Source organism: Macrotis lagotis, chromosome 3 (assembly GCF_037893015.1).
Source record: "Macrotis lagotis isolate mMagLag1 chromosome 3, bilby.v1.9.chrom.fasta, whole genome shotgun sequence".
Taxonomy (NCBI): Eukaryota; Metazoa; Chordata; class Mammalia; order Peramelemorphia; family Peramelidae; genus Macrotis; species Macrotis lagotis.
In genome coordinates this window covers 37,603,998-37,616,851 of record NC_133660.1, presented here as the reverse complement: position 1 = coordinate 37,616,851, position 12,854 = coordinate 37,603,998, and the positions used below count along the sequence as shown (strand labels likewise).

The 12,854-nt window shown below is 35.4% G+C and overlaps 1 protein-coding gene across 1 annotated transcript in view; it reads left to right on the top strand.

The window, feature by feature from the left end:
* The window catches only part of SCARB2 (scavenger receptor class B member 2), a 68,879-nt gene that overhangs the window by 25,008 nt on the left and 31,017 nt on the right, over positions 1-12,854 (top strand). Inside the window, exon 2 of the mRNA XM_074228484.1 lies at positions 10,412-10,569. Coding sequence (XP_074084585.1) covers positions 10,412-10,569 — 158 coding nt within the window. The remainder of the gene's footprint in view (positions 1-10,411; positions 10,570-12,854) is intronic.

Here is a 12,854-nt window from a genome sequence, read left to right as displayed (position 1 = left end):
TTAGTAAATATTATTGATAATTTTTCCATTCTCTTTTCTTCCTTATCTCTGTGAGGAAGCAATCTGGTTCAGGAGAAAGAACAATGGATTTGGGATGGAATGACTTTGGGTTCCAAGTTCCTTTTACCACCTTGTGACTTTGAGCAAATCATGTACTTCTCTCTCCTTGGTCAAGTCTTTACTTCCAGGTCTCAAGTAATTAATCTTCCATATTTTCATCTATAAAATGAAGAGTTTAGATTAGATGGGCCTCTTCAGTATTCTTTTGAAACAGGACTATGCTGGTATATAACAACTGCCTCTGAAAATATACGAGATGTTTCTGATACACTGCTGATTCCAGTTTTAGCTCGATGATCCCATAATCCTTTCTAGATAGACATCAGAGAGTTCTACAGTAGAGAAGAGAACTGGTAGGGCCTCTGAGTAAGACCCATGATGCTGTGAAAGCAAAGAAATGTGTATTAGAGAAAGTCAAAACTCTGGAGAGAAAATTGTTGTTTATCCTTTGTGTTCAGAGAGGACCAGTGACATCACGTGGTGAAGTCTTGGCTTACTTGTGAACTGAATTTAAATGAGGGAGAGCTGCAAAAGTCGACAGTCTCATTCTCTCTTCCAGAATCATCAAAATACAGTGGAAAGGAAAAATGTCAGCTGAACTGGTGGTGTCCCAGGATGCAGTGGATGATCTTGGTGACTTCCGTGTCTGAGCAGGCTCTATAATATAACCACAACACCTGCTTCAGCCACCTTTCCAGGGGCTTCACAAAGAGTTGAACAAACCTTCCAGTCCCTTAGGGAAACTGCATCTTCACCTCAGGATTGCCTAGAGAGGAAGTAGACTTATTTAAAAGAGAGGAAGAGTTGGAGTTCACCTGGGAAAAGGCCAGTACCCCAGGAGCATGAAATCTGAGGTCAAACTTTTCAGCTGTTTCAAGTGACCTTAGGAGGGGGAAGGGGGAAACGAGGAGGGGACAAAGTTCATAAATGATGAGTTATACAATAAACAAATTTTCAATATTTGTTTTTTTTTTAAAAAAAGGCTTTCTTTGCTGTGATGGGTTTAATTTCCTTTTCACTAAGAAATGAAGTCTACTAAATGTTTATCAAGAACATGGTTCCTACTCTATCTCAGCAAGTCAAAATCCTGTAGAACAAGTTGTAGCATGGCTATTTATAAAATAACAGCGGCAACCTTGGCCTGTTCTCTTTGCTTCTGGAGCCACCCCCTGCCTGCCTGGGCTGGCCTACACTCTTAAGAGATTCAGCAAATATGACGGGAAAGGACCACATCCCAGGCAAACAGGACTCAGATCTCTTTTTTTCTTTGATTTAATTAATTAATTTATTTTAAATTTCACAATTTTTCCCCCTCATCTCGCTTCCCTCACCCCATTCCCCACAGAAGGAAGTCTGTTTGTTAGTCTTTACATTGTTTCCATGGTATACATTAGATCCCTTACCTTTTTAATGATGAATTTTTAGTTACATATACCCAATCTATAAAGCCCCTACTGGCTGCAGTTGTGATGAGCCAATGGCATTTTAATTAGTGACCTGCAGGAATGATAGAGGAACAAATAACCCACAGTTGCTCAAGTTCCCAGTTCCTGGCACTCAAGATAGTTGATAGTTGTGTGTTCTTGTATATATACCCATATGATCTCCCCAGCTACACTGTGACTATCTAAAGGTCAGAGTCCACTTCTTGTGCTTTTTGTTAAATCCCATTGTAGCAAATGCAGTTTCTTGTATAAAATATATACATATATATTTTATACAACAATTAAATATATATATATATATAAATAAAATAATATACATGCAATAAATACTTAATTGGCTTTTGGTTTTGTACTTGACAACAAAACTATGTAATAAAGTCTTTTTATTGTTTTTCAATTATAAATTATTGTATGTTATATACATACATAACCATAGAACATATAGTATGGTATGATATAAATATATATTATAAGCAATTATATATAATATTTAATATAATTACTAATATATTTACAAGTAATTACATTATATATAAAATATATTATTAAAATCATAATAATTACAAATAATTAGATTTTTATTTACTAAAATAGCCATTCTCTCCCTTGTACCTCCTTGTCATTGATAAAAGGAAAGAAAAAACAAAATTCATGTAAATATTTATAGTCAAGAAAAATAAATCCTGGTATTAGTCATGTCTACAACTTATATGTCTCAATATTTTCCTTGAGTCTATCACCTCTTTGTCAAGAGATGAGTAGCATCCTTAACCCACATCCTTCTGGAATTGTGGTTGACCATTGTGTTGACCAGCATTCTTAAGTCTTTCAAAATTGTCTTCAAAACGTTATTGTTATTACAGTAATTGTTCACCTGATTCTTCTCCCCTTCCTTAATGTCCTTTTGTTTTTATGATAGCCTTTGTTTTTACAAAACCAAAATTTCCTCCTGTATCCCTCTTCTTTTTCCATTCCAGAGAGCCATCCCTTTTAACAATAACAAAAAAAATCAGCAAAACCACTCAATATATATTGGAAAAATCTGACTATTTAGTAATTCTTTTTGAAATAGTTGCTTAGAAAAGAGAGATCAGACAAAAGAATAAATAGGAAGATTATGTCTTCTCCACCCCTGATAAAAACTACATTTATTACAAAATCTTGAATTTATTGAGCAAGACTGTGTAGTTTTGACTTTTTGGTAGTTATTCCATAGTTGAATGTGTATATAACCAAGAGGACCAATGTTTTCTTGACTGCTTCTTTTATCAACTGTTCAGTGATCAAGATTGACCTCTGGGTTGCAGCTACAATAGAGCTGATATAAAAGCTTGTCATGGTTAACCAAGGCATCTCACCAGTGGCATGCCTTATCCAGAAAGTCTACCAAATGGTCACAGGTCAGTTTTTTTTCATTTAGCATGAAAAAAAAAAGATTTATTTTACTATTGTCCCAAGGTACTACCAAGCTAAGGTGGAAAAAACAAAAACAAACCATTCCAGAGGGAATTCAATCGGAGCTTTTTCTGTTGTTTGAAGGATAAATTTTGAATTATTATATTGTATAAGTTCAAACGCTATTTTCTGCATTCCTGCCTCTAGGGAGCCAGTGCTGTACTAGGGAATAAGGATGGGGTTGGGGATAAGGAGCTTAGGCTATGGACACAAAAGAAACAATAGATATGTTCCCTTTCATCAAGAATCTTCGGGAATTAGGTGGCTTAATGGATAGAATTCTGAACTTTGAGTCATAAAGTTCTGAGTTCAAATCCTTCCTAGATATTAGCTGTGGAATCCTGAGCAAGTTATTTAGCTTCAATTTTCTCAAGTGTCAAATAGGGATAATTATGGCATCTACCTTCCTGTGGTGTTGTGAGAACCACAAGAAATTTTGTGTGTGTGTGTGTGTGTAGTTTTTTGCAAACCTTGAAACATTATATAAATGCTAGTTATTATCTTACCTTGTGGAGACCAGAGATGAGAGAATTTGTTAAATAACAAGGGAAGGAAGCATCTAATCCAATGCCCAAACAGTTGAAGGTAATGGTCTCCCAAGGCAGAATGATATAGGGGAGTGAAGGAAGAAAGTAGAATCTATTTATTTTTAAATTTTAAAAAAAAGTAATTAAGCTTTATTTTTTTTAACTATGTGAAGTGACACTGGTGTCCTCACTTGATCTTGATGCCAGTCAGATATTACTTATCAGATGCAGAAAACTTAGCTTCTGTGCCACAGGAGGAGTTGGGGTGGGGGTGGGGTCTCATTCTTTTATTTCAGTTATTTGCAATATAATTTACATAGCCCTAGTTTCATGTATTATATTATCTAGTTTGAATCACACACCCTCAAAAAATGGGTCAGTGGTGAACTGGAATTTGAGATTACTGCTAATATTTTTGAGAACAAACAAAAAAAGGCAGAGTTGATTCCTTTAGCATTAGCTGGTTAGCCACACTATGTGTTCAAAACAATGGCAACTTAATGAGATATGATAAGATGTTTTTTTAAATTGGAAGTTATCTAGATTATTTGAAATGTGGGAATGCATCCAGTATCAATAACAATATACTTCCTCTCCCTGAGTATATATTGTACTTGATGATACTGTATGTATCATTGTGATCTATGTAATCAGGTTTACACATTTAAAATTGCACTCTTAAAAATTACATTTAAAATAACACACTTAAAAATTAGGTTTTTGTTGTCAAAAGGAACATTACTTAAAATCTTCTCATGTCTGCATGCTTAGATTTGAAAATAGAATTTCCTAACTTCCTTATAAACTTCATAAATGAAGAGTTTAAGTGATTTTGAATTTATTTGAAAAATATTAAAGTGCAATTCCTTCCAATTCATTTGAAAGAACATCCACTAAACATCAGGGAACATGGAAAGTGACTCACTGGATTTCACCAAAACTTTTGCATAATTGGTGAATTGGATTGAAAAATGAATATCATGATTTAGAAAGTAAAGCCAATAAGGCATGTTTTCCTTTTAATCTTGGTGATACATCTATTTCAGTTATTACAGTTAATAAAACAAAGTATCAAATTAAATTGAACTATAGACATACCTTTGAGTTACTGTATCAAGAACTATTAAGCCAAGATCTAAAAACAAACCAAAAGTCTTTTATATCATACTGCTCTCAGAACAAAATGTTTTTTTGTTAAGAAATGAAACAATTCTAAATTATTTTAGAATATGATTTAATCTCTTCATTTAAAATATTTGTTTTCTGTTTATGTAACAGGAGTTAGGCTTAATAGTGGATGTATCACCAAGATTAAAAGGAAAACATGCCTTATTGGCTTTACTTTCTAAATCATGATATTCATTTTTCAACAGTCTGGGAGGAATAGGAAACTGATCTTCTTCCTCTAAAAGGGTTCTTAGATTTAGACTCAACTTAGGTCATTTCTGGGGAAAGTATAACCTCTAAAGAGAGGTCAAATTCTTTTCTCCCATGCTCTGACTCTTTATATCCCTATACCAGAACCTAGAGGAGAATCACATAAAGTTTAGTGACTAGAGGGGCAGCTAGGTGGCACAACCCTGGAGTCAGGAGGACCTGAGTTCAAATTTAGTCTCAGACACTTATTTAGTCATGTGAGTTTGGGCAAGTACTTAATCCCATAGCCTTGCAAAAACCAAAAACAAAACATTTAATGACTAGATCTCCCCAAAAGGGAGTAGGAAGTTTCTCAATTTAGATAGAGGGATCAGATGGAAGACAGCAATTTTTTTTTTCTTCACACAAAAATAATACTTAAAATACAAAAGACAAGTAAATGGACATTGTTACAATGACTTTTAATTTTTTTTATATATTCCCCTTAAAACATTGGACATTTGGGATGGCTAGGTGGCGTAGTGGATAGAGCACTGGCCCTGGAGTCAGGAGTACCTGAGTTCAAATCCAGCCTCAGACACTTAATAATTACCTAGCTGTGTGGCCTTGGGCAAGCCACTTAACTCCATTGCCCTGAAAAAACTAAAAAAAAAGAAACCAAAACACTGGACATTTAGTGAGAGTGTTGAAAGGATACACTGTCTAATATCCCATCTCTTTACTAACTTTGAAGCTTCCTGGAAGTTCCTGTCTTCTCATTAGCCAAGCCAAGTTTGGGGCTCATCATCCCTTCATGGTTCTCCCCTCTTTAAAGAGCTTATTTGCAAAAAAAGTCATCCTCCTCCCAGTCAATTTTGATTGAGGGACCCTGGAGCTCCAGACTTCTTCAGCACACAGTTCTGAAATGCCTCAGACCACTATCAGATCATCTGTGCACAGTGAATGGAACATAAGTAGAAGATGCCAGCAGGGTTCAAGTACCAGCCTCAGGTCCCACTTGGACAACACATATTCTAGCCTAAGTGTAACCAACTTGCCATCTGATAGAAGTGAAGAGAAGGGAAGAATTTCTTCCATCCCTCTTGGAAGACCCAGAGAAAGTTCCATATCTCATGTCCTAGAAAGAGGAAGAAGAAACTAAGAGAAGTTTAAAAGAAGCTGAGTCAGTAGCTCTTGCTGACTCAGTGATCACTAAAGGGTTTGGTTTATCTCATAATATAAAGTCCTTTAGCATTGGACCAGGGAAGCTCAGTTCAGCTCCACAATGTTCCTTAAGTTGTGCTGTAGGAATTTTATGATTACCCACTGGTATTGTTATAGAAGTAATATAATGCTTTCATATGGAGCAGTTTGATGGTGAAAGTATCAGACAGAATATTTTTGCATAACAAAAAGAAAATCAACAGATTAGGAGCATAAAATTATTACCTTTTTCATATGTCTGAAAGAAGTAGGAAAAGAACTTTTTTTTAAGTCGAACAAAGATTTATTTGGAGCCTATTATGTCATTGTGTAAGGACTTGCAGATCCAAAGACAAAAAAAAATGACAGTCCTAGAGTTTATCTAGCTTAGCCTGCTTTATAGGCCTTGAGGACAGCTACTTCTTGTGTAGCTTAGATTGGGGAATCTAGTTCCTAATAGTCTTCCCTTGTAAAGTTTTTGTTCCTAAGAAGAAAGAAAGAATGAATGAATGAAAGGAAGGAAGGAAGGAAAAAAATATATGTAAAGAATCGCAAAATAAGATTTGAGCAGTTTGGGTGAGAAAGTGAAATGTTTTGTAAATAAAAAATTTTAAATCGGTTTATAAAAGAGAGAGAATTATTCCATGTTTGCACATTACGTTTGAAGGTTTAAAACAGTGATGTCAAACTCAAATAGAAATAGAGATCACTAAACTAAACATAAGGATCATGTTTCACACCTTTGACTTAAAAGTTCAGCAAAAGAGTCAGCATGGGAATAAAGTGGGAGGCCCAGAGTCAAGACCACCTGAGTTCAGATGTGACCTGAGATACTTATTAGTTGTGTGACCACTTAATCTCTGTCTGCCTCAATTTCCTCAATTGTTAGAATGAGAATAATAAGAGCACCTACTTCCAGGGTTGTTGTAAGAATCAAATAAGGTAATATTTGTAAAGCACTTAGCATATCCCCGGCTCTTCATAGACTTAATGCATTTTTTCTCCTTTTTTTTTTTTATTAAAAATCAGTAAGTATGAAGAAAAACCGTTTCAAGGACTATTTTGACAACTAATCAATGGTGGGAACTGCAAAGCATTATGAGATTTGGGGAGGTAAAACTCAAAAAATCAAAGCTCATATAACTTTTTTGGAGGTTGAGAGTTGATTCAAAAGGGACTGTTGATTTCAGAGAGGAAATTTGATATGTTCGTAGTTTCAGGAGGCTCCCATTTAAACCATTGAAAGTTTTGGGATGGAAGCTGAGAGTTTGGTAAGGAAGAAGCTAGTGGGAGAATTTGAGTCAGTAAGGGATCAAAAAGAAAAAAAGAGGGGAAGGAAATCAGTTGCACACTAACTGAAGAAAGCAATCTGCTTTGGCTACTCATTGGGTGAAAAAGATTGGAGTTCGGGGACGGCTATTTTATAACCTTCTACTTTGGTAGAGTTCTTAATTATTTTAAGTAGATTTTTAGTTCATTCTTTAGACTTCTCTAAATATAACATCATATCATCTTCAAAGAGTGCTAGTTTTGTTTCCTCATTGCTTATTCTAATTCTTGCACTTAATCTCTCAGTTCTCTAGGCAACTCTCTAAGTCTATAAATTACAGAGAAGGTGCTGAATCTGTATTGCTACAGGGAGTTTCCTCACCTGGGAGTTTGCTGTGTTGATGAAATATCAACTCCATTTGCTATCTTATGAATCTTAATGTTTTGGGTGGCTAGGTGGCGTAGTGGATAGAGCACCAGCCTTGGAGTCAGGAGTACCTGGGTTCAAATCTGGTCTCAGACACTTAATAATTACCTAGCTGTGTGGCCTTGGGCAAGCCACTTAACCCTATTTGCCTTGCAAAAACCTAAAAAAAAAAGATTGGAGTTCAACCATAGTCCTTCAGCATCACCTACAGTATAAAAAAGGTGAAGCATCTCAGAAATCTCTGACTTGAGACAGAAAACTTAAAAAGAGAAGTTTTTGCAGCTGAGGTAGAACTGGATGATGTAGAATATTTTCTTGCCCTTCTTAAGGAATCAATGAAGGTGCTTGGCTGGGAGCCCAATTTGGTAAAATCTGATTTTATTAGTTGTTTATCCTTTCACTCATAGTTCTAGTCTTTCTTTGCAAAAGTGCTTAGAACATGAACTGATGGAACTTTCTCTGCAGAGAGAAATAACTGAATTTGAGTGCAGATTAAAACAGACTTTTAAAAAACTTTTTTTTACTTCTATTGTTTTATTTTGTTTGTGGTTTCTTTTGCATTATGGTTAAGGTGGAGCTTATTGTAATAATTGATATTAAACTGCCTTCTCAAGGATGGGGGAAGGAAAGGAGGAAGGGAAAGAATTTGGAACTCAAAAATTGTTTAAATGATTGTGAATATTTTTACATATAATGGAGAAGTATTTAACAAAATAATTTTTTAAAATAAAATATTCAAATAGGGAAATATTTAAGAAAATAGCATTTTAAAAGGTGCTTAGAAATATCTTTTCCCCTCATGGCTACTTTGACTGCATCTTAGAAGTTTATGTTATCTTTCTTTTTTGGCCTAATAACAAGGTGGCATAAATATGTTCTGGACTTGGAGTTAGGAACCCTATTCACATTTATTAACTGTATGATTCTAGTATAGGGCACCAAGGTGGCACTGCAGTGGATACAATGCTAGGCCTAAAATTAAGTAGACCTGAATTCAAATGCTGCCTCAGCCATTTAACTAACTGTTTGATATTAGGCAAATCACATAACCCTGTTTGCCTTAGCTTTTTTCATCTGTAAACTGGGCTGGAGAGGGAAATGGCAAAGCCTTCCAGTATCTCTGCCAAGAAAACTCCATATGGGCTCCAGGAGAGTCAGATAACTGAAGTAACTGAGTAATAGTAAAGTTCTAGTGTGGCAGATAAAGAGCTGGCCTTGGAGCCAGGAAGGAATGAGTTCAAATTTTGCCTTAAACAGGAGTTATGTGATCCCAGGCCAGTCCTTTAACCTCTCTGTCTGAGTTTCCTTATCTGTAAAATGAGAATAATAATAATGATCACCATCATGATAATAGCAATAGCCTTGTAGGGTGATTGTGAGGAGCAAAACAAAAACCAAACGTATTAAGTGCCTTGCAAATCACATTGCCTTTTTCTTTGAGGAAATTGTTGATTGTTTTTTATGATTTGTCCTTCTTTTGGATTCAATTAGTCTCTTAAGTTCTAGTCTTTTTTCAAAGGGACTTATAAGAAACAGTTCTCAATTAAATGCAAAACTGATAACAAAAAAATGGATAAATATTTTTTTTAAAAAATGGGAAATTCCTAGATTAACAGAACAGGAAATAGAGAATGTAAAAAGCTGAATCTCAGGAAAAGGAATTGGGAGGACATCCTTATGAGCAGTATAATGCCTCTCCCAGTCTCTCCCAGCTTCTGGATGTCTTTTGGACCCATTCTAAAGGAATTGTGCTCATTTTTCTTTTTATTGAATTTTCTGGCCTCTTTTGGAGTTTATGAGGTTTCCTTGAACTTCAAAGATCTTTCTTTAGCTTAAAATAAATCAACCACAGTCTTTTTTGGGAAAAATATGTCCTTCATCCTATTCCTATTTTTTGATAGGTAATTTCACCACTAGGACTACAACCTAATCTATAATTTCTTTAGATTTCAGTTTTCTTATCAATAAAATGGAAATAATTCATATAGTAATTGTGGCACAGATTTATTCTGAGAATTTAGGCAAATTATAAAGTGATATATAAAGTTTTCAGGGGAAAACACACCTATCTGACATAAATAGTTTTAGCAGCCTTATTATAATAGTAAAAATCTGGAAATGATTGATGTATTTAACCACTGGGGAATAGAACAAACTGTATCACGTGAGAAAGTGTAGTATTGTTATAGCATAGAAATGGTGACTATGAAGATGCAAAGAAACTTGGAAAGATAATTATAAAGTAAAGAATAAAAACAGAATCTGAGCAAAAAAGGCTCACATTAATAATAATTATGTGGCAGCAATAAAATGTGGGAAGTAGTATAGAGAAGTAATATAGAAAGATGTAAAAAAAAGTAGGATATTTTGTTGCTATCTTGGTGAAATTAATGTGTGTGTAAAAACCAAACTTCAGATAACAGAAGTTTATGATTTTAAGTGTGATTAATTTTTTAAATTCTTGTTTATGTATTTGAATGTTTTGTTGTTGGTTATTAAGTTCACTATTTTTAAAAAATAAAAGGCAATAAGTGTGTATATAAAACATTCATATGTCACATACACATATTAAACTTAGGCAGTCACTGTGGGAAGGTTTTTTCTCCTGCTACTTATAGCCAATGCAATCTTTCAATATTGAGAGCATTTTTTTTTCTTCCCTTCCCCAGAACACTGTGTTAAAGAATGGTACCGAGATCTTTGACTCCTGGGAAAACCCGCCCCCTCCAATATATGTGCAGTTCTTTTTCTTCAATGTCACCAATCCAGATGAAATTCTCCAGGGGGAGGACCCTCATGTGGAAGAAGTGGGACCATATACCTATAGGTGAGTATTAGGTCTTTCCCTACTTTGCCAATCCAAGAAAGACCTCAATGTGCTGTGTAGTCAGGTACCTATTACTGGAGGGGATCAGCTTAACTTGCTGCATATAGTATTATATGCTCACGAGAAAAGCCAGTGTCTTTCTGAAATTCAACCAATCAACCACTTACTATGTACCAACCTATGCTAAATGAAATAACTGGAATGTGGGAAGCAATGTAGATACATATCAGAAGCAGCTAAGTAGTAGAACCTTGAACCTGGAGGCAGGAAGACCTGAATTGAAAGCTAATCTTAGACATAAGGTAAAAAAAAATTCAGTAGTATTTTATTTTTCCCCCTCAATTTTCTGTATAGATAATTTTTAGAGATTTGGAGTTTCAAATTTTTCTCCATCCCTCCCCTTTCTTCTCATCTTCCTTTGACACTTGTCATGTGACTCTGGACAGGTTAGTTCAACCTTTTGGTTGCTTCAGATACCTTATCTTTAAGATAAGGGTAATAATAACATCCACCATCCTGGGTTGTTGTAGAGAGAAAATTCGATAATATTTGTAAAATGCTTTGCAAACCTAAGCTTGCTATATAAATGCTTATATAAAGCACTCTTCTTATTGTCATTGTTATTATACACAAATATAAAATAATATATGCAATGTAAGCACTGGGTAATTTTTGGTACTGGCAACTGAAAGGATTAAGAAAAAGCTTCAGGTAGGAAGTGATCAGCTCAGGTTGAGCTGATCTTTGGGGAAAAACTATGGATTCTAAAAGGAGAGAGCGGTGAATGCATTCCAGACATGAGGGCAGGCTATAGAAAAGCACTGTTGCTGTTTATCCTTCTTTCTCGAAGGGGATCAATGAGATCAATAGGGTGATCTCTTGACTTGCAAGTGAATAGGATTGAAGTGGATTTAAGTCGTCAACCTCACAATCAATAGGAGATGGGAAGATGGAATAACATGAGTGAAAAACCAGACACAGGTCAGCAATTCCAAATGTGAAAGGGAAGAATAAATATTATAAAGGAGAAGGAAGGTTGAAGTTAGACTATAGAGTTCTTTACCTAGTGGAGGTGTTGGTTTCAATTTTATCCTAAAGGCAATAGGGAGCCACTGGAATTTTTTGAGAAGTGGGGTGATATTTTTAGACCCTTACTTGAGGGCTATTTATTTTGGCAACTGTGAAGAAGATGGTTTGGAGAAAGGAGGCACTTGAGGCTGGGAGACCAATTAGGAGATTATTTCACTGCTCTGAGAAAGGATGTGGCCTTGAACTAGGATCCTGTGAATGGAGGGAAGAAGATAAATGCGAGGGAGGGAAGAGAGGCTGGACTACTGGTTAGATGTGAACCTGGGATAGAGAAGACTGGACTACTGGTTAGATGTGCTGTGTGGGGACCAGGGAAAAGGTGAGAATGTCTAAGGTCACACCGATAGGTGACTGAAAGGATAGTGGATTCTTTTGAACACTAAGAAAGAGACACAGGTGAATTTGGCGAAAAGATAATTGATTCCATTTTGGACAAATTGGGAGGATTAACATGCAGAATTGCTTAGTGACCTGAACCATAGTCTCAATGAGAAAATTAGAGAGATAGGTAGATTTTGGGAAAAGACAGTTGATTCCTTTTTGAACAAATTGGGTAGATTAACATGCAAGATTGTTTACTGAGCTAAAACATAGACTCAGTGTTTAAAAATGCAGCGGTCTCAATTTTATTTGGAAAAATAGAAAACAAAACTTTTTTTTTGAGTCTCGATTTCACCCAGACTGGAAGTGAAGCATATTCTCATAGTCCCATTCCTAATACTAATTGACACAGAAGCTTTGACCAACTTTGTTTTTCTGATGTGGGCCAATTTGCTTCTCCTTAGGCATCTTGGTAGCCCTACACTCCCAGGTTCTCACCATATTGATACCAAACTTGCCCAATTGGCTCTATAGATGAAACACAGTCCTTCACTTTGTATTTGGAATGTGGGTATATTTGTGAGTAATCATCATCCAGTGGGCACTCCTATGTAGAATAGGACTTAAGGACAGGGATAAATAAATTTCAAGGAAAGATCCTTGCTAAAGAATTAATACAGTATTTAGCAGCTATGATAACTATGATGGTGGAATGTCTTAGGTGAATGGGATGGATACATATTTGCCTTTAGTCCTTGAGTAGTTCTGGACTCCTCCCCAATAGAAGATGCTTGCTAGTGTCTCAACTGCTGATAAAAAATAGAGACAATGTCAATCACTAATACCTCAAATACCAATAGCTCTATGAAGCTCTT